Source organism: Canis aureus, chromosome 6 (assembly GCF_053574225.1).
Source record: "Canis aureus isolate CA01 chromosome 6, VMU_Caureus_v.1.0, whole genome shotgun sequence".
Classification (NCBI taxonomy): Eukaryota; Metazoa; Chordata; class Mammalia; order Carnivora; family Canidae; genus Canis; species Canis aureus.
Window position 1 is genome coordinate 41,090,757 of NC_135616.1, and position 21,187 is coordinate 41,111,943.

General features: G+C 48.0%; 1 protein-coding gene across 4 annotated transcripts; it reads left to right on the forward strand.

Moving 5' to 3' along the window:
• The first annotated feature begins 1,379 nt into the window (after positions 1-1,379).
• Positions 1,380-17,108, forward strand: CNIH4 (cornichon family member 4). Of its 4 annotated transcripts, none has more exons than XM_077901267.1 (5): positions 1,380-1,538; positions 4,958-5,026; positions 10,402-10,514; positions 10,684-10,685; positions 15,539-15,630. In XM_077901267.1, exons 1-5 carry the CDS (start codon positions 1,470-1,472, stop codon positions 15,628-15,630), a joined length of 345 nt encoding a protein of 114 aa, XP_077757393.1. In that variant the 5' UTR covers positions 1,380-1,469. The 4 variants fall into 4 exon arrangements, with proteins under 4 accessions (XP_077757393.1, XP_077757391.1, XP_077757390.1 ...); XM_077901264.1 differs by lacking the exon at positions 10,684-10,685 and adding an exon at positions 16,906-17,108 and having other exon boundaries at positions 1,381-1,538; positions 15,490-15,630; XM_077901265.1 differs by lacking the exons at positions 10,684-10,685; positions 15,539-15,630 and adding an exon at positions 12,291-14,913.
• Positions 17,109-21,187: the final 4,079 nt, after the last annotated feature.

Consider the following 21,187-nt stretch of genomic DNA (forward strand, 5'->3'; position numbering starts at 1 on the left):
CCCGAGACCTGTGTGACCTTGCCCTGCCACCTCTGATGTTCTCTCAAAACTCACACACTCTTATTCATTGTAGTACAGCGCACTGCCTTTTCGCCTGTTCTTAAAGACAAGTTTTTATGAGCAATCGGGCCTTTGCAATCACTCTGCCTGCAAATCTTCAGCTAGCTATCGTTCAGATTTCAAATTAAAAGCAGTTCCTCAGTCTGGCTTTTTCTGATGGTTCAGTCTAAGACTGTTTTCCTTCCTCTGTCTCCCCTACTGTAGTGGGAGCTACAGGAAGGCGAGGACTTTCCCCCTCTTGTTCATCAGGGATCCCTACGGCCCAGTAACTGCATACACTAGCTGCTCAGGAAATACTGGTTGAATGAATGTATGCCTTTTGGTATAATTTGCCTTTATATTTTTTTAAATTTTTATTTATTTATGATAGTCACAGAGAGAGAGAGAGAGAGAGAGAGAGAGAGGCAGAGACACAGGCAGAGGGAGAAGCAGGCTCCATGCACCGGGAGCGCGATGTGGGATTCGATCCCGGGTCTCCAGGATCGCGCCCTGGGCCAAAGGCAGGCGCCAAACCGCTACGCCACCCAGGGATCCCATAATTTGCCTTTAAAGAAACCTTTCCCCTCTATCTGGTCTCCACTTACTGCTTAGTTTGCGTGGCACATTTCTTTAAGATTTTTATTTACTTATTCATGAGACACACAGAGAGAGAGGCAGAGACAGAAGCAGGCTCCATGCAGGGAGCCCGATGCGGGACTCGATCCTGGGACCGCGGGGTCACGCCCTGAGCCCAAGGCAGATGCTCAACCGCTGAGCCACCTGCCTCGCACCTTCCTGCATCGCGCATCGCGCATCGCGGGCGGGCGTAGGGCAGGTCCCGGCAGGTACTGGGGGTGGAGTCAATACGTACTTGCTGAGTGAGAATGCTAAAACCTAGAGTGCAGAGAATCGTTGCTGTAACACAAGCAAAGGACCGTGAAAGCCCCGGAGAAACCGAGATCAGGAAAGGGCAGGTGTCCGCCGGCAAGCCAAGGGTCGTTGCGGGTGGACCCGGGCTTTGGCAGGACAGCCTCTTGGCGTGGCCCGGGGGGGGGGGGGGACCTAGTGGGCCTCACGCGGAAACTAAAAGAGACACTGCCCATGATAACAAGTTGTACCGGGTACCCAGCAGATTACCAGGTCCAGCCAATGCTCGCTGATTCTCGTCACAATTTCCGGGACGCATCAGATTGACCGTAGGCTCCCGTACTTCCTCAGCGCCGGGGGTCGTGCTCACGAACTACACTTCCCAGCATGCGTCGGAACGACGGCGGCCGGGGGTTCGGGGGCCGACTACATTTCCCGGCATGCCGTGTGTCGGCGCCCGTGCGACGCGCTCCAGCGGCCTGGCGAGGGCCTATCAGGGGCGGGCGGCGCGGCGGGCGCGGCGGGCGCCGGGGCTGGTTTGACGGAAGGAGCGGCGGCGGAGGATGGAGGCGGTGGTGTTCGTCTTCTCTCTCCTCGACTGTTGCGCGCTCATCTTCCTCTCGGTGTACTTCGTATCCTTGCCTGAGGCGGGCGGAGGCCGGCCGGGCCCGGCGCCCGGGGAATGGGGCTGAGGCGGGGCCGGGCAGGTGCGCGGGGGCACGGGCGGCCCGGCCGGGAGCGGGGCGGCGAGCCGGGCGGGAGGACGGCCTCGCAGGGGGGGGCCGGGCCTGGGAGGCCGCCGCCGCCGCCGCGCACCGGCCCGGCCCTGAGCGGCAGAGCGGCGGGCCTCCCTGGCGGGCCGCGGGGACCTCTGCGTCCGGGCGCCCGGTGAGCGGCCGCCACGGGCAGCCTGTGGTCGCTGGGGGCGACAGTCGCCGCCGCCCTTGTCGGAGCGCCGCGGGACCTCGGGAGGCCTTGGCGGCCGGGCCCAGCCTGGGACGCGGGCGAAGTGCGGGGCGGGCGGGGCAGCCCCGTGCTGGGGGGCGGGGCATGCAGGGGGGCCTGCGGGGGGAGCGGCCCTGTGCTGGGGGGTGGGGCGTGCAGGGGGGCCTGCTGGGGGGCGGGGCATGCAGGGGGCCTGCGGGGGGAGCGGCCCTGTGCTGGGGGGTGGGGCGTGCAGGGGGGCCTGCGGGGGGAGCGGCCCTGTGCTGGGGGTGGGGCGTGCAGGGGGGCCTGCTGGGGGGGCGGGGCATGCAGGGGGGCTTGCGGGGGGAGCGGCCCTGTGCTGGGGGGTGGGGCGTGCAGGGGGGCCTGCTGGGGGGGCGGGGCATGCAGGGGGGGCCTGCGGGGGGAGCAGCCCTGTGCTGGGGGTCCGTGTGGGTGGGGGCGGATCAGCTCTGTGCTGGGGGGGCACCTGAGAGGGTCCGTGCAAGGGGGGGCGGGTCCTCTGGGGAGGGAGCAGCCCTGTTCTAGGGGAGCTGTGCAGGGGTCCACGCGGGGGTGGGTCAGGGCCAAGCAACCCTGTGGGGGGTGGGAGGCTGCGGGGGGTGGGGTGGGGGGGTGGGGAGCAGCCCGGTGCTGGGAGGCTGTGCAGAAGGGACGGCGGGGTCGTTTTCGCGTGTGTCGGGGTCGTTTTCGCGTGTGTCGGTTCCGAAGCAGCGCCCGCGTGGGAAACTTGTCCCGGTGCTGGTCCCCAGACTGGTGTCCAGGACGGTGCGTGATGGTTGGACCCGCACTCTGCTCTCATCCAGTCTTAGTCGCCATGCACCATCCAGTTGAAGTCATTAAAATGTTAGAACACCTGGGAGCTGTATCGTTTTTTCTTTGGAATTCATGTGCAACATGTGCTTTGTGATCGAAGTCAACGTTTTGTTGGCCAGCGTGCCCCGGCATAGGGTAGTTGTAGCCTGTGCAGCCAGCATGACCTTGTAGTGTGGAGTTTGCAGTCAGGACGCCTTACTTTTTCACGTTTACTGTCCACAGTACTGTGCACGGATCTCAGCCTCAGTTCTTGTCTTTATAATGGGACATGTTTCCTTCTCAGCTCTGGGTGTGCACAGCCAGAGCGTGGGTTCAGCACCCAGCACCCTGCCTGCCTCTCCTGCCCCAGTTCAGCTGCACTTGTCCCCTGCACTCATGAGTTATAGTGGGGAGAACCTTGAGTTGATTATGTTTTGTGTTTTAAGATTTTATTATATACTCCAAGCTGGGGCTGGAATTCACAACGGCTGGATGAAGACTCATGTGCTGTGCCTGCAGAGCCAGTCAGTCGAGGGAGGACTTTGGGTTTTATTAGGTTTGGAACTGACTGAACTAGCAGAATCATGGGCCTAAGTTTTGACGACGTGTGTCCTTCCCATGACTGGCACTGTAAGGAACTGGGATTTACAGAGAAATGAAAGATTTCTGTATTTGCACTTTGGAAAACTAGGCTTGATCATTTGAAATAGCCATGGACTTTACCAGTTTATTATGTACATAGGAAAACATTAGGTGGAATATTTGACTTAAACATTCAGGTATGTTTAGGGTGTGTTTTGATGAAATTAGCATGTTGTATTACAGTATTTTTGGATAGTTGTACTAGCTTAGTATAGAGGGAAGAGGTAGAAAGTGGTCAGGGTAGAGGTTCTGTAGGGTTAGAGGTTTTCGTGGACTTCGTACCACGAAGAATATGCACAGAAGGAAAGGGTGGATATTCAAAATCAGGCAGGAGCAAAAGTGAAGAGTTTATGGCATTTCTGGACTATCTGGAGGACATGCTTGATTTTGGTGGTAGAAGGTCTGGTGGGGAAGGCTGGATCAGCCAGTTTTGAAGGGCTTCTGAGTTCTAAGGCAGGGAGGGCTTTCACTTTTATCCTCTAGGCTATAGGGAACTGTTGAACATTTTTGACACAGATGGTGTTTTAGGGAGCTGAAACTGCAGAGTAGGTTGGAAATGCGAAGACTGGAAGGCAGACCATTGGGGAATGGGCCCATGTGGGTTTGCAACACTGCTGACTGTGAGCAAGTGAAAGGAGGGACTAACTGGAGAATGAGGAGGAAGGGATTGCCCCAACCTGCTGATGACTGGTTGTGGGCTATGAAACAGAAGACAAATAATTTGAGCCATGTTTTGAGCCTGGGCAAATGGTGGTTGTGTCATCGACAAGAGAGAAAACACATTTGGCAGTGAAACAATTTGTGAAGAAAGTGATGAGTTTGACTTGTGTTGAAGTGTTAGGGGTAATGTCCATATGGAAATGTTTAGAATTTAGGTGAGAACATTTATTTTTACTTGTTTCAGTGGACATTTTCAAGTATAAAATCAGAGAGTATAATGTAAAAAACCCTGTGTTTCTTTTGCTCACGAATGCACTATACCAGCATTTTGCTTTGTCCTTTCCTGGGGCAGAAGGGGGGGGGGTGATGGTGGAGCATTTTATGCAAATCTCGGGCGTTGTATCATAGTATCATTCGGTTGAGGACTTTTCCTTCTGTTTCTGTCTGCTCTCATGTTTTTATGAGTTTACATTTGATACTGAATACCGTTTTTTGCTTAATTCTAATATGAAGTATGTTTAATGTGGAAGGTTTCGGAAATAGAGAAAAATAATAGGAAGACAGATCATTTGTAAGGAGACATAACCAGTGCTAACATAGTACCATACTATATTGACAATTTTGTATCTTTTCTTTTTTCACACCTGGAATCTTCAAAGACATTTTATGGATCTATCATAAATTAACACTATTTTCCTACTTTGGTAATTCAGGTTTTCATATTTAAATTGTCTTCAGGGGTCTCATTCCACACTGTTTGACTTTTAAGGAACTCCAGTTGAATGTTCTCATATGGGTCACTTTAGAATTGAGCATAATAAGATTATTTTGGGAAAATATTTTGGTGAAGGAATATAATGAGAATATTTAGTTGTCTAATGAGTGAACTTTACGGAAATAACAAATTTTTTCAAGTCAAATCTAATTCTGCGTTGCAGTTGGGTTTCTTTCTAAACTTAAAAACGGTTGTTTTAAAAGAAATCTTATAATTCCTTATCTTGATCCTCAGATAATTACATTGTCTGATTTAGAATGTGATTACATTAATGCTAGATCATGTTGCTCAAAATTAAACAAGGTAAGACATTTCTTATTTTCTGGCACTGAAGGTGGTTCTCCATTTTCTGCGTTACAGATTATTCTAGATAAACCAGCACATGTATATTTTATTTTATTTTTATTTTTATTTTTATTTTTATTTTATTTTATTTTATTTATTATTATTTTTTTTAATAGTTATTTATTTATTTATGATAGTCACAGAGAGAGAGAGAGGCAGAGACACAGGCAGAGGGAGAAGCAGGCTCCATGCACCAGGAGCCCGACGTGGGATTCGATCCCGGGTCCCCAGGATCGCGCCCTGGGCCAAAGGCAGGCGCCAAACCGCTGCGCCACCCAGGGATCCCTATTTTATTTTATTTTATTTTTATATTTGATTTTAAAGTACATATTGCTTCTCATTTTTTGGAATGTCTGTAGAGCTACTGTGTTTTTGCAGTACTTTAGATCCTGTAGAAGAACTTGCTGGAAATTTTGTTTCTTTACTGTGTTTCTTTCTTGAACCTGTGCCCATCAGAACTTTATGAGGGAAAGGCTCGTTATCATTATGAGGGTAATTGTATTTACCATCCTCCTGCCCATGACCAAAAAGCTTAGTCTGGTTTTTGTTGCATAAAAGATGATGTTTTTTTTCGTGGGTTGCTGAGAAGTGGAATTAATGAGTTGATCTGTTTCAAGGTCATTTTACCTTTGGTATATAGTCAGATCTTTATGTTGGCAAGAATATTCTGAGTTGCAGGGTTTGTCTAGAAATAGGGAACAAGGGAACACAGTCCTGATTCACTTTATGGGCTGCGTAGACAGAAGAGCTTTCTGGATAAAAGTTCATATAACAATTTAGTAAATACGGAGAAGTGCTTTGGGCTTGACCTAAAAATTATTCCCATGTGTCTTTTCACCTCTTCATCTACTTAGGTCTCTCTGGCCCAAGAGGGAAAAAACCACACATGGAAAATTAAAATTTCTAGTAAACAATACTCCTCCTCCTCTTGTTTTCTTTATTTTGAATTTTCTAGGATGTGGTTTAATACAATGATAGCTCTAAATAAAAGATTTTGTAGTTATCTGCCATACTTTAAGACTTTTTAAGACACTGAGATGTAATCTATATTGTATTGGTTTCAGGCCTCCTCATCTTCCAAAGAATGGTTATATATATTTACCAAATGGGTTGTATTTCTGTTTATATTTCTTGCTTACTTAATATTTTAGGGGGCATTTAAGTGGCTTTTCTTTTATAAAAAATAGAAATTGAAATAGAAGATTACCTAGATTCTTTTGAGAAAGTTACTCCTTCAGTTTGAACTTAAATCTTTTTTTAATGTTAATTTTTACTTTTGTGAAGGTAATACTTGAACACAACTACAGTCAAAGGTTCTGCAAAGCTTACACTGAAAACCAGATCCCTTCCTGATTGCTCTGATTCTGACCTGTCATACTTTTTGGGGTCAGCTGACTTCCACACTTGAGCCATTAATTTTTTTTTCTGATGTTTATATTCATATATTCTTTTATATGCCCATACTGCTGTTTCTTGTTTTATCAGTTTTAAATGTCATCTATTGATTTATGAGTCACTATGACAAGATTTCGTTCTTAGATACCCCCTTCCCTAAACGTTTTCTTTTTTGAGTTAAATTGATATTCAGTGTTTATATTGTTACAATATACTGTTAATGATAATATACTAAATATTTTTTATTACTGAGTCTCATAGTAGACAGTGATCATATTTTTCTTTCTTTCCTGTTTTTCTGGATAGGTTTCTCTTTCCCAGTGTTAATAATTGCTACATTTAAAAAATTTCCTTGGGCAGCCCTGGTGGCGCCGCCTGCAGCCCAGGGCGTGATCCTGGAGACCCCGGATCAAGTCCTACGTCGGGCTCTCTGCATGGTGCCTGCTTCTCCCTCTGCCTGTGCCTGTGTGTCTGCCTCTCTCTTGCTCTCTCTCAATGTGTATCTCTATGAATAAATAAAATCTTAAAATCTTAAAATTTCCTTAGTTTTCACTTACGTGTTATGAAATCTTTTCAAATACATCTTTAAAGCTTTTCAGTGCTATTTTCTCCATGGGAAACATTAAAATAACCTATCAGGTGAGCTCTTTTCCAGGTTACCTTTCTCCTTGAGATCACTCTCATCTTGCTGTGCTCTGGACTCGCCGCTTCCAGGCCGATCCCACAGCCCACATCCTGGGACCCTTGGAAGTCATGTTGTCCTTTCTTCTGGCCTCCTGCTGTCTTGCTGGCGTAGATTCTTGAGATACATTACATGGGGACCAAATTTGGAGGCCTTGCTGTGTTTGGGAATGTCTTGTCCTTACTCTAGAGAGAGAGTTTCTCTGAGTGTAGCAGTTCTGGGTAGCAAAGATTCTCTTTCAGAGTTTGAAAGATATTGGTCAGTGGTCTTCTGACATCCAGTGTTCGCATCAGGCAGGATGATGCTGTTTTGATTTTTTATCCTTTCATGTGCATCCTTCCCCCTGCCCCCATCTTTTTCCCCCTAATCCTCTCCAGAAGTTTTAGAATCTTTTATCCTTGGTGTTTGGGAATTTTGCAGTGGTAAACCTTTGTGTACCTTTGTGGAGGCCCGTTTCATGCACTGTTTCAGCCATCTGCTGGCTCTTTTGGCCTGTGAGTTCCATTCTTTCTTTGATAAAATCAACCCCCCTTTCTCTTTCAACAACTTTCACACTCTGGATAATTCATCTGCTGGATTATCTGCCTGTTCTTTTTTAAAAATTTTTATGCTTTCAATTTTTTCCTTTTTTGTTTCAAAATTTCCTCCATACTTTTTTTTTTTAAAGATTTTATTTATTTATTCATGAGAGACAGAGAGAGGCAGAGAGACAGGCAGAGGGAGAAGCAGGCTCCATGCAGGGAGCCCAACGTGGGACTCGATCCTGGGTCTCTAGGATCACCCCTGGGCTGCAGGCGCTTAACTGCTGAGCCACCCAGGCTTCCCTCCTCCACACCCTCTTCTGATTCCCTAGTGTGCACACCATTTACATCAAGTTTTAGTTTCTAAGAGCTTGTTTTCTTGGCTCAAGTTTGAGTTTCTTAGCTGAGAATCTTGATTACAGTAGTTTTGAAATTTCCGTCTACTCCCTACATTATATCTGTTCCCTCCAAGCTTCTTTCCCTTTGTGTTTTTCCCTTTCATATTGGAGGCTTTCCTCAATTTCTGGTACATGGCTGTCTGTCCATCTGGCTGTCCTTTTTTTTTTTTTTTTTAAGATTTTATTCATTCATTCATGAGAGACAGAGAGAGAGAGAGGGAGGCAGAGACGCAGAGGGAGAAGCAGGCTCCATGCAGGGAGCCGATGTGGGAATTGATCCTGGGACTCCAGGATTACGCCTTGGGCCAAAGGCAGGCGCCAAACCGCTGAGCCACCCAGGGATCCCCCCTCATCTGGCTGTCCTTAAGGGTAAATCACTGAAATACTTGCTGGAGGCTTCATGCATGGTCCAGGCTGTTGACCGACTGATTGGTAGATAGACTTCACTATAGGGCTGCTGGGGTGCCTGGAAGCCAGTTCTGTAGGCATTCTCTCTTGTGCCATCAAGTTACTCCACAGCAGAATGTTCCAGGCTCCAGCTGGGGGCTACAAGCCTAGTGCTGGTATTCCGAGAGCGAGTTAGGAAAAGAACATATAACTAAAGAGGGAAGAGAATGGAAACATAGGGTTTGGTTGAACATCAGTAAGGCAAGCCTAATAATGTTAAGTATCCCTTTCTAAAACTTTTGCTTCCAGTCTGTGTCAGTGTAAAACAAGGTAAGAAAGTTCGAAAGCTACTGCTCTGTGGGTGGAGGGCACAGACCCTGGTGGCAGTGACCTCCCTGCCGCTTCCAGAGTGCTTGCTCTGCCTGTGGCTCACCCATGCTGTTCCTCTAACTGTACAACAGGGATCATCATCTCCATTTTACAGATGAGAGAATCACGGCTCAGGGTAGGTGACCTTTCCTAAGATTGCTAAACTAATCTGTGGGATAGAGCAGGAATTCCAGTCCAGGTTTGACTCTGCAACTCACGCTTGTCAGCATTATACTCTCTTGGTTAGACTTTTAAAAATCTGTATTACATACTGAAAAGTTCCAGTTGATTGCAAGTTAGGTTTAGCAAATCCCTTCTTTGTTCTAAAAATGTCTCTAAAATCTAAATGTGAGAGCCCCGGGGGCAGTGTGTTTGGGTTTATACCATATTTTTCCACCAGGAAGTAGCTTTGTGACCTTGGGCAAATTACTTAGCCTCTCTGAGTGTTTCTAGTTTCTGCAAGTGGGGATTGCCAGTTTGTATGTGCATAAGTATTACTATTAACTTCCTTTAAAAGAAAAGTCTAGGGCAGCCCAGGTGGCTCAGGTTTAGCACTGCCTTCAGCCCAGGGTGTGATCCTGGGGACCTGGGATCGAGTCCCACGTCGGGTTCCCTGCATGGGGCCTGCTTCTCCCTCTGCCTGTCTCTCTGCCTCTCTCTGTATCTCTCATGAATAAATAAATAAAATCTTAAAAAAAAAAAAAGTCTCTACTCAGAGGAAGGTTATTGGTAAAGGGAGGACCTGCTGTAATAGTTCTTGGTCATGAGAACTAGAATATTGGTCAGTTAACAGAGAGAGCACACAGAGGGCAGTGTGTGCTGTAGAGCCAGTAGGCTGGTGTTCTGGTACCCTGGTTCATTACCGTATTTGTTCAACTTTGAGTTGTTAATGTAAGCTGCTAAAGTATTTGTGTGTGTGTGTGTATGTGTGTGTATGAGTGTGTAAATGCGAATGTGAAATGATTTCTCTCAGGATTCTGGAGATTGGAAAATGTTTAAGATTGATATTCTGACTTGCATGCAAGGCAGTGTATATTTGAATATAAACTACACCAAATTAGGGGCACCTGGGTGGTTCAGTGGTGGAGCGTTTGCCTTTGGCTCGGGTTGTAATCCCGGGGTCCTGAGATCGAGTCCCACATTGGGCTCCCTGCAGGAAGCCTGCTTCTTTGTCCCTCTGTCTGTGTTTCTGCTCTGTCTCGTGAATAAATAAATAAAATCTAAAAAAAAAAAAAAAAATTAGAGTAAGAGGCTTTAGTACAGACACTGGACTAGAAAGTAAATGATACTCCACCCCCCACCCCCAGTGTCATTCATACCTTCTTCGTGGATGAATCTGTACCTTTGCTTAGGATAAAACATCATTGAAATTTAAGGGCATTATTTTTAAGCTGTGCCCTGTAGTACTTGTGTGGGGTAAGCAGTTACAGCAGTATATAGATCTGGGTCATCCAAGTCTAAAAATAATCTTGAAACATGAGCTTGTAAATTCTTGGTGTATTCATTGATTTAGCTTCAGATAACCCACAAATCCTGGAAGAACACAATAGGGAGATGTAATACTGTGTTCCCCCCTTATAGTGGGTGATCCCAGAATTGATCGGCCACACCGTCATCACCGTACTCATGCTCGTCTCACTGCACTGGTTCATCTTCCTCCTCAACTTGCCTGCTGCCACCTGGAATATATATCGGTGAGTGTAGTCTGTTCACTGCATCACAGCAGTTTAAAGAAAAATTTTTAAAAATTTAATAGCTTTTTCTTCTGCAATAAAATATGTGCCAGTCATGGAATAAATGACCACAGAGTGCTACACTAAATCAATATACATTTTTGTTTACTTTGGTGTACCAGGCAAGCAGCAGTGTGCTTGGCCCCACTCTTGTGGCAGAAACACAAAGTTACATATGTAAAATTAAGAAATATGGAATGTTTAGTTGTGATATCTAAGAACTTGTGTGTTTTCCTGTAAGAATGATCAAAAGTCCAAGAATATATAATTCTTGTTATTTATATCTGCAGATTTTAATTAGAGTATACTTGGAACGCTCCAGAGAGAATTTCATTTTAAAGTCTGTAGACTGGATAACATCAGAATTAACTGATGTAGTGCCGAGCTTAACTGAAGTAGGGCACTTGCACAATATACATTTTCTTTTGAAGAACTTTGGGATCATCTTGACAAACCTGGGATGATTTTCAGTGTGCTACTCTTCTGCTAAGTTTCCGGTTTTTTAAAATTTTACTTTTATCTTTTTTTTGGGGGGAGGGATAAAATCATTCATCAGCTGATCTTTATATATGTGATTTTTAATTTTTAAAAAATATTTTATTTATTCATGCGAGAAACACAGAGAGAGGCAGAGACATAGGCAGAGGGAGAAGCAGGCTCCCCATAGGGACCCCGATGTGCAACTCAATCCCAGGACTCCGGGATCACGACCCAAGCCAAAGGTAGATGCTCAACCACTGAGCCACCTACGTGCCCTGATTTTTAATTTTTTTAAGGTTTATTTATTAATTTTATTTTTTAGTAATTTCTGCATCTAATGTAGGGCTCAAACTCACCACCCAAGATCAGGAGTCACATGCTTTTCCTACTGAGCCAGCCCAGCACCCCATACATGTGATTTTTTAAAAGTGCAGTTAGGATAAGGAGGACAGGAGCACGTGGCTGGCTCAGCGGTTGAGCATCTGCCTTGGGCTCAGGTTGTGATCCCGGGGTCCTAGAATCAAATCTTGCATTAGGCTCCCTGCAGGGAGCCTGCTTCTCCCTCTGCCTGTGTCTCTGTCTCACTCTGTCTTTCTCATGAATAAATAAATCTTAAAAAAAAAAAAAAAAGGCTAAGGCAAAAGAATAAAGGAGGGGTGGGGAGAGGCTTGGAGCACGTGTGATGGAATGCCATGAGGATGAGGAAGTGTGAGTGGGTTTGGGGGAATGAATTTATATATAAAGATTGTGAGATGAGAACCTGAGCTAGGGAAGAGATTTGAAATCTCTATACCTTTTTCCCAGAGAGAAAGAATCACTTTTTGTTTTCCTTTTCTTGTTGCTCTCCCATGGTCATCCCTAGACCAACACCCTGACCTGAGCTCAGCTAGCAGCACGGGGCCCTGACCCATCTGTGGTGCCATCTCACATAGACCTTGAGCCCTGCTCGGTATCCCTGTGGTCCAAGTGAGCAGAACATGAGTGTGGGAGTGAGCATGGGAACATCTGAGGCTGGATCTTAGCGATACCCGAGAGCGCACCATCTTCCTTCCACAGGATCCAAGCATGTGCCAGAGGAAGAGTGGGCTTGGCCACGTCTCCCGTGTACATAGTACAGACTGTAGTGGGAGGCTCTGATTTTACTGGAGGGATGACAAAGTCCACAGATCGTTTCCTGTAACCACAGAGATCATGTGGGTTTATTACCCTGATGATGGCAGTGACTGCTGTTCACAAATTTACCTTTTCTTCAAAAAGGTTAAATCAACAGATGGATCCTTTCTTCTCTTCAGACGTCTGTACCTTATGCTCTTGGGGATGCAGACATCTGAAGTGGACTCTTCCTCAGGACAGAGGCAATCACAAGACAAGTTGCTTCCCGAAGAGGCAGGCAAAGGTGCCTGATGAGTGATGAGACCCTGTTTGGGAGGAGAGCCGTGTGGGTGTGCCCCGGGGCCCTCTCCAGAAGTGGGTGTGGGAGCAGAGCCGGCAGGATGGGTGAGGCATGACGGGTGGGGGAGCGGGCTGAGATGCACAGGCATGTGTAAGGACTGGACAGGTGGCAGCCACATAGATGAGGGAGTCGTCAGAGAGTCTGGAACATTCGTCCAAGGAGTTTATGTATAAATATGAGTACCCGGAGCACAAAGTTCACCTGTTGAAAGTATTCTCTTCAATGTTTTTAGTATATTTATAGGCTTGAGCAACCATTGTCACAGTGTATTTAATTTAGCACAGGGTCTTCACCCCAGAAGAAAGCCCTATACCGGCTGGCAGCCTCCTTGTCCTGCCCTCCCCTCCTCTGGCCTCAGGCACCCAGTAGTCTACTTTGTGTCTCATATGATGACCTGTTCTGTACAGATGCGTCCTATGGAGCGCTCAGTATGGGCTCTGTTGTGACTGGCTTTTTTTACTCAGCATTATGTTTTCAAGGTTCTTCCATGGGTGGCAGGTTGTGGTTTTTCACCCTGTCCACTGTACGGACAGAACACATCTTGTCCGTTTGCAGTTGATGGACATTGGAATTGTCTACTTTTTGGCTATTGGGAATAGTTCTCCTGTGAACACTTGTGTGCATTTTTTTTGCGTGGATGTTACGTTTCCATTTTTCCTGGGGTGGAATTGCTGGGTCATATGTTACCTTTATGTTAACCTTTGAAAGAACCACTTAGGTGTTTGAAAGTACCATTTCCCATTCCTGCCAGCTATGTGCCAGGGTTCCGGTTTCTCCATATCCTCCCCAACACCTGTTGTTGTGTGTCTTTCTTTTTTAGATTTATTTTTGTTTAAGTCATCTCTGTGCCCAGCATGGGCCTTCAACTCAGGACGCTGAGATCAAAAGTTGCATGCCCTTCCAGTTGAGCCAGCCAGGTGCTCCTGTGTCTTTTTATTTTAGCCATCCTGCTGGGTGACATGTTTTACTGTGGTTTTGATTTACATTTCCCTAATGGCTAAGGAAATCGAGGACCTTTTAATGTATCATCATTGGTCTGTATGTTTTTGAGTAGCTAAGTTGATAAAGTCAAGTATCTTTGGAAAGATTTTTCTGAAAGCGTTGTGTAGTACGGATTGGATTGTGGAGAAGAGCCAGGAGGTAGAGAGGCCCGTTAGAGCCGGGGGTGAGCCGGGGGCGCTGCACTGGGTTTGGGATGCAGGAATGCAGAGACCTCCGTGGAAGTGGCACTAGGTGGGGAGGTGGCCTGTGAAGGGTACAGAAGAGATAGACGTCTGGAAGGAGCCCCAGGCAAATGGTGACAGTGCTGTTGGGTTTCCTGGGAGTCACTGGAGGATAAACCTCTTAGCAGAGATGGGGCTGAGATGTTGTCTAGACCCTCCATTCAGCTCTGGATGGGCTGCAGGGCTGGGGGGAGAGTTTGAGATTTGTGGAACTCTGGGGGCACTTCGCTGAAGTCATTGTTGAGAAAGTGTGTATGTGGCAGGAAGAGGTCGAGGGTGGCATGAGGTTGGACACGTCGTTGGACTAGTGGGAGTGGCACTGACTGGAGGTTGCAGTGCAGGTACTTTGTAGTGGAGTACCCTCCCAAGTGATCCGATCTCCTCACTTGTTAAAGGGCATCAATCTGGAAAGGAGACTGTTTTGTGTCACTATTACATGCAGAATGACATGAAATAAATACGAAAGTTTAAAAGACTCCTCAGCATGTTGAACATAGTGTCAAGATGCTTTTTAAAAAATGGGACCGTCTTCTGAGTGTGTGGGAACGCTGGGTTGGACTGGTGCAGAGTTAGAGCTAGCTGCCGGCTTGCTGTGCCCTTTCTCTTTGGCTCTGATCTGTGGGCCCTGTTCCTCATGTCCCAGGGTGGTTGGGCCTCCACCACTATAAAAAGAACATTTCTGGGTTGTTGGAATATTATTACTTAACCTCTGGCACTTGGCCTGTTTTTGTAAGAGTCACATAAAGCTAGATGTTGCACTTTGAGTCTTAACAGTCTCCTAACTGAATTTTGCTTTTACTGTGGTGGCACTTAGGCTAAATCATTCCCATTCTCTTGTCTATAATTGTGCCTATGAGCCGGGATCCATTGACGCACCTGTAGACAAAGGTGTGTTCTCTCTGGATCAACAGGAGCACCACCAATGAGTGTTCCAACCGGACATAGAATGTCTTTCACTGTCTTCTGTGAAATGGGGATAAATATGTTTGATGCTACTCCTTATAAATATGTTGCATTAAGGAGTGCCTGTGGAGCTCAGTAGATTGAGTGTCTGACTCTTGGTTTTTATCTCATGACCTCAGGGTCCTGGGATCGAGCCCTGTGTCAGGCTCCGTGCTCAATGGGGAGTCTGCTTCTCCCTCTCCCCCTGCTTGCTTATGTTCTCTCTCTCTCAAATAAATGAATGAATAAATCTTTAAAAAAATATGTTACATTAATTATTTTAGAAGTTTCTAGATAAAGAAGTTTCTAAGACCTTGATAAAATTGGTTTGGTTTGGGGACGCCTGGGTGGCTCAGTGGTTGGTCATCTACCTTCGGCTCAGAGTGTGTGTGATCTTGGGGTCCTGGGATCGAATCCTACATTGGGCTCCCTACAGGGGAGCCTGTGTCTCTGCCTCTATATGTGTCTCTCATGAATAAATAAAATCTTTAAAAACAAATTGGTTTGGTTTGGAGTCCTTTGTGTCAGGTGGAAGATGGCTGCAGGTATGACCAGTTTAGTTTTGTACAGATGGGTAAAAGGGTCTTGATGCACAGAATACCCTTCTCTAGAGTATCTCTGTCTTTGTTTCAGGGGGTGGAGAATTACAGCACAAATTAACAAGTGTTGTGTCTTTCAAAGAAAACCATGTGGTGGCCTGTGACATCGTTGTGCTACGCTGTCCATATCTGGTCTGACTTGAAGACTGCTGATTGGTTCACTTTTAAAGGTTGGCTGTTATTGGGTACGTTTGAATATTTATACTGATTATATTCTCCTTTTAACGTGTGCATACCAGGTTCATTATGGTGCCGAGTGGGAACATGGGAGTGTTTGATCCCACGGAGATCCACAACCGGGGGCAGCTGAAGTCACACATGAAGGAAGCCATGATCAAGCTCGGCTTCCACCTGCTGTGTTTCTTCATGTATCTTTATAGGTGAGTTCGTGGCTCTCTTGGTATTGCCCTATATGCGAGGACCACTCTGGGCGGGTGACATGCTCCCGGCTAGTAAGACTTTGCATTGGTGATGCAGAGCTTCGGGGGATCCTGCGGAGTTCTTATGGCTGTGTGCATTTTGTACGTGTCACCGCATCTGCGTGCCGCATGACCTCCAGGAGCTGCTCTGTGGCGTCCTTACTCCCTGGCTCAGGCCGTCCGTGTGCTCCACACCAGGTGCTTTGTCTTCCTTCCCCAGTGTCCAGGCCTCTCTGCCGGTCATGAGTGGTGCTGGCTGTGCTCCCAGAGAGAGGAGTTACAGAGGGGAGACGCCCATCTTCTTGAGAGAATGTTGGAGTCGATGGCATTGGGTGTTGGGCTGGGTGCCAGCCTAGTGCAGTCTACGCCCTGCCCTTTACTGTGTGACCCAGGGCTAGTTTCTTAAGCACTCTATGCCTCAGTTTCCTCATCTGAAAATGGAATAGTAGTGCCTACCTCATTTGTTGTGATCCAGGCTCAGTGAGATGATGCACCTAAAGCACCTGGGTTTGCGGTGAGCTGTAGTTAACCCGTAAACATGTTTCAGAGGTGTTAGCTACTCTGGTTAATCTGTGCTGTGCAGGGAGGACACTTAGCGTGGTTAAATTTGGATAACCAGTGATGCCGTTAGTGGTTGTAAGGGGGTTTCTAGTCCTCTAATCTTAGCATAGCAAGGCCGACTTCAGGAAAAGGAAATAATCAATTTGCTGTTATTGGCCATGGTGGTTTTCGTAGAGTGACTGCAATACATCACACACTGTCGGGCTGCATAGGTGGCGTCTGGGGCAGCACAGAGTCCTGGCAGGAAAGTTGGGGCCTACATTGGAGACGTCCTGAGGCCTGAGCTGCCCTCCTAGCTATTGTGCGGTCTGTGCGGGGGTGTGACCCTGGGAGACGGGGAGCAAGGGTCCAGGTCTTGGGACAGCACATGCAAGGTCTGGCTAGAGAACTAATGTTTTGTTTTCTGGACATGGCTTCTTTGTTCAGAACTGTAGCCCAGCGTTGGTTTTAGGTCACCCTCCCACCCCCACCCTAGTTATTTGTTTTGTCTTGTGAAGAAAAGTAGGACCTGGAGAGGCCCCAATTAGAAATACTTTTTAAAAAAACGTGTCAGCGATTGTCTTTTATTGACATGAGTGTTCCTTGCTGAGCCTCAGAGGCACAAACCCGGATAGAGCAGACTTTGTAGGAACATTGCTAAGGAGATGCTGGTAACGCTTGTTTCTTCCCTCCCAGCATGATTTTAGCCTTGATAAACGACTGAAGCTGAGGAGCCGCGGTCCGAGTCCGCCAGCACCACGAAGTGCAGCCCAGGAGCCAGAGGCGCCGGAGATCATCCTTAGAACCGTGATCATAGCAGTATATTTTTTCCTCTTTGAACAAAAAGAAAAATATTTTTGCTGTATTTTTACCATATAAAGTATTTAAAAAAACACAAATTGAGTTTTTGTAGATTTCTGGTTCTCAACTTCAGCCCGAACCCTGACACGTGTTTCTAATCATCTGTGTGTTGAAGATCGTTATCCATACATAGCAACAGGACTGCCTCGCCGGCCTTGCATGCCAGAGAAACAAAGGACACACATCAAAGGGAAAGCCCACTAGATGCAGGAACGCGCTGCGAGTGTACTGAGAAGGCAGAGCGTAGGGCTGCGCTGTTAATCTGGGCAGAGGAAGAGACAGATTACCCCTTGTGGCAGCTTCGTGTATTTAATTCGGTGTAAAGATTTATGGGACTGTCAGCTAAAAGTCTTTTCATAAGAATGTTAATAGAAAATGACATTTCAAAAAGTATATATTTCTTTGCAGATTCTGTGAAATCCTATAAGCCATTTTCCCAGGTACAATGTAATTCCTGCTTCTAGAAAGGAAAATAAATAAAAAAAGCACAATTTTATCAAGAATTTTCATTTAAAGCCACTGCCTCCAAAATCACCCTCAAACCCATTCAACCCGCTGGCTCTTGCCGGGTCTTGATCCCATGTTCTGTGCAACCCGTTGCACTCGGTCTCTTAGTTACATTTTTCAGTGGGTTTGGAGAGGTGATTTGATAGAGAAGATGCTCATGAGATTAGAGCAGGAATAGCCAGTCACCGAGTGACCATGGAGCCTGCCACTGCCCTGCTTCTGTCCCGCCGTCTGATGTCCACTCTGACTAGGGAGACGTGGGCCAGGCCATCCAGGCCGTGGTGCTCCGCAGCCAACTCCGTTCCCTGGGGCTGGGTCTGCTCGGGCGGTTGGCGGGAGCATCAGCCTCTTGGTCTGTGTTTGTGGGCTGAATGGCTGATCTTTTCACTCCTACTTGGGGCTGTGCTTGCGCCGACTGAAGCCTTGGCGTCTAGGCAGGATATGGCTGTGTGACGTTGGGGCAGAAGTGGGCAGCTGAACAATGTGTGGTCACCAAGAGACCAGATGCCGCGTGCCCTTTTGGTCGGGGACCCGGTCCGGCCTGGGCAGAAGCCTGGAGGCTGCTAAGCCTGACTCCCTAGACAGACGGGCCCCGATTGGAGCGTGGCGGCTACAATATGGCAGGACAGGACGGTCAGGGACAGGGACTGCTGCCGTCGGACCCTGGGGCCCCCTTGTATCGCTGATGTCTCGGGGCTGAGAAACTGTAACGTAGGATGACCAGGGGACAGCTTTCTGCCTGTAAGAGAAAAGCCCCAAACCAAACCGATCTATTGCCCGGCTTTGTTCTCATCTATGGTTTTCGCCATGTCCTGCTCAAGCTTTTATAGCTCCAGGCTTTAAAGGACTTCAGTCCTTGGAGCTGAGCGCCAGGTCCCCTCAAGCAGCTCCGAGGTGGTAGAGGGTGTGCTCTTCCCTGGGGACTCTGCCCCGGGGGGTGAGTGGAAAGTGGGTGGGTGGTGAGCCTGGGCTGTGGGGGCGGTTCTGAAACACTAACTGGTTGGAAAGGAACAGAGCCCATGCTCTCGAATCGCTCGTCTGCATCAGAGCCACAGGAGGGGGTGACTAGTGTCCACACATGGTGAAAAGAGGGGAGAAGCCTGGATTGATGAGCTGTGGTTAAGGTGCTAGGACTCGGGTGCTGTGCTCTCCCTTGAGAGGAGCACTGCACAGACCTTCCAGATCCTCCCATTTCTGCCCTTAAGAGGGAAGTGAGGCTGGAGGTGGCCTCGGAACCCCCGTCCGGCTGTGTGGGGTGCTCTGCGAGTGAGCTCTGAGTCTGGTCGCATCCTGTCCCTGTCTTTGTACGCTTCAGCCCCTGCTGGCACCGAGGAAGCCAGGTGGGGGCGCGCCTCCGCCCCTCCTCTGAGCCCCTGGGTGGGCAGCTCTCCTGTGTCGTGGACAAGGCGGTGGGATTCGGGACCTGCTTCCTCTCCAGTTAGGATGCTTCCCTGGGAACTTGACTTGCTCTGGCACCTTCTGCACCTTGCCTGCCAGATCAGGAGCCTGTCCTCCCAGACTGTACGTAGCCAGCTCTCACCTCATCAGAATGTCTGCTTCACAGATCAGGCCTGGTCCTGAAGGGGCCCCAGTGTGTGCGACCTTGAGAGGGCACCCCCTGACCCATGACGACCCCGTGCCTCACACCTTCCTCTGGTTGCCCAGGGGACCCGACCTCGTCCTGTCTGCTGCTCTGACCACATGCGTCTGGGGCAAGAGGCCAGCACTTGAGCAGGAGGGAGCTGGAGTCCTTGCTTGGTCTTCTCAGCTCAATTCATGGGCATCGATCTTCTCTCAATGATGATGTGACATCGTCATCAAGTCTGATGGGGAAGGAACCTGCTTTGAGGGCTCATCTTACTGCTTATCTGAACCCGTGGCCTGTGTCCCAGACAGAGGCACGATCTGTGCAGTTGCCCCGGGCGGCCCCTGGGACACGGCCGGGCCTCCTGTGGTTCCAGGAGACATCCTAACTTTCTGGAAGGCAGTAGCAGGACTAATTGACGTTGCTTGGTAATTTTGTATCTTAGCCGCTACAGCACTGAATTCATGGGCATGCTTGCTTCATCCCTAATCCAGCCCGACATCGACATCATCATGTCTCTAATATTGTAGTATTTTTGTACGCAGCATCTCTGTGAGATAAGGGTTCCTGAAACCAACCTGAATTCTTAGATGTTGATCCTGAGCTCCTGCAGGATGGCAGCCCTGGGTCCTCCCAGCTGGAAGACAAAGGCGTGAAGGAAATCTGCCTTCCCTAAACACGGGTTTAGGATTCCGCGAGGGGCCATTAGCCCACTACCTCCTACACAGTAAGCTCCTGGGTGAAGTGCACTGATGAAGCCAGAGGGGGAGCCACAGCCACAAAGTCAACGTTTGTTGAAAAAAAAAATTTTTTTTTTTAAGGATTTTATTCACCTATTCACGAGAGACAAAGAGAGAGACAGACAGAGGCAGAGACACAGGCAGAGGGAGATGCAGGCTCCATGCAGGGAGCCTGACGTGGGACTCGATCTGGGTCTCCAGGATCACGCCCTGGGCCAAAGGTGGCACTAAACCGCTGAGCCACCTGCGCTGCCCAACATAAGATTCAATAAGAGTTTTGTTTTTCTGGAAAAAATTTCAAGACATCATCAAAGGATGTAACCAAAAATCATTCACTTTTAAGTGGAAGGAATTGAGTTCTGTTTTAAAAGACAGCTCCTAGGGCACCAGGGGTGCCTGGTTGGCATAGTCGGTGGAGCGTCCTACTCTTGCTGTGATCACAGCCTTCCACTCAGGCTGTGATCTCAGGGTCGTGGGATCGAGCCCCGCACTGGGGTCCATGGTCAGCGGGGAGTCCGCCTGGGATTCTCTGTGCCCCCGCTCCCCCGGCCCCAACAATACAGCTCCCTACTCTGCGATTTGGTTGGGAAATTATCCCAGGTCCTGGGGGCTGGCCAGAGAGCTAAAACACAGATGAATAGGCTTGCGTTTCCAAGTCTACAGAGTTGAGCTGTATTTACAGAAAACAAATGGAAAGGCTTCTCCGACCTGTTCCTCAGGACACTGCAGACCCCACCACCTGCCCGCCTAGCACTGATGCTTCACAGGGGAGCGTCCTTCCGTGCACGACTCTGCTCCTTACAGGAAGCCTCCTAAAGCTCACTTGTGTAATCACTCTCCCCCACAAGGAACTGATTTTCTTTCCCTTTTCTCAGAAGCACTGAAGTGCTGTGAGTTGGTACACACTCAATGCTTTCCCCCAAGAGTTTTTTTTGCTGAGCACAGAGCTTAACGCAGAGCTTGAACTCACCACCCTGAGATCAAGGCCTGAGCTGAGATCCAGAGTCTGACGCTTAACTGGTTGAGCCACCCAGGTGACCCTCTCCAAGGAGATCTTTAAATAAACTATAGATGGGGCACCTGGTGGCTCAGTCGGTTAAGCATCCTGCCTTTGGCTCAGGACATGCGGTCGAGCTCTGCATGGGGCTCCCTGCTCAGCAGGGAGTCTGCTTCTCCCTTTTCCTCTGCCTCTCCCTCCCCTGCTCCTGCTCTCTCTCAAGTAAATCTTAAAAAAAAAATTGTAATTATTCATTAGGAAATAAATTTTAATTTCAAACTGAAAGTA

What these genes read in the sequence shown, in the direction of transcription:
- CNIH4 (XM_077901264.1), top strand. Translation starts at nt 1,470, where the DNA reads ATGGAGGCGGTGGTGTTCGTCTTCTCTCTCCTCGACTGTTGCGCGCTC. An exon ending in TCTTCCTCTCGGTGTACTTC is followed by an intron (nt 1,539 to 4,957) that starts GTATCCTTGCCT and finishes CTTGATCCTCAG; the next exon opens with ATAATTACATTGTCTGATTT. An exon ending in GCCACCTGGAATATATATCG is followed by an intron (nt 10,515 to 15,489) that starts GTGAGTGTAGTC and finishes TGTGCATACCAG; the next exon opens with GTTCATTATGGTGCCGAGTG.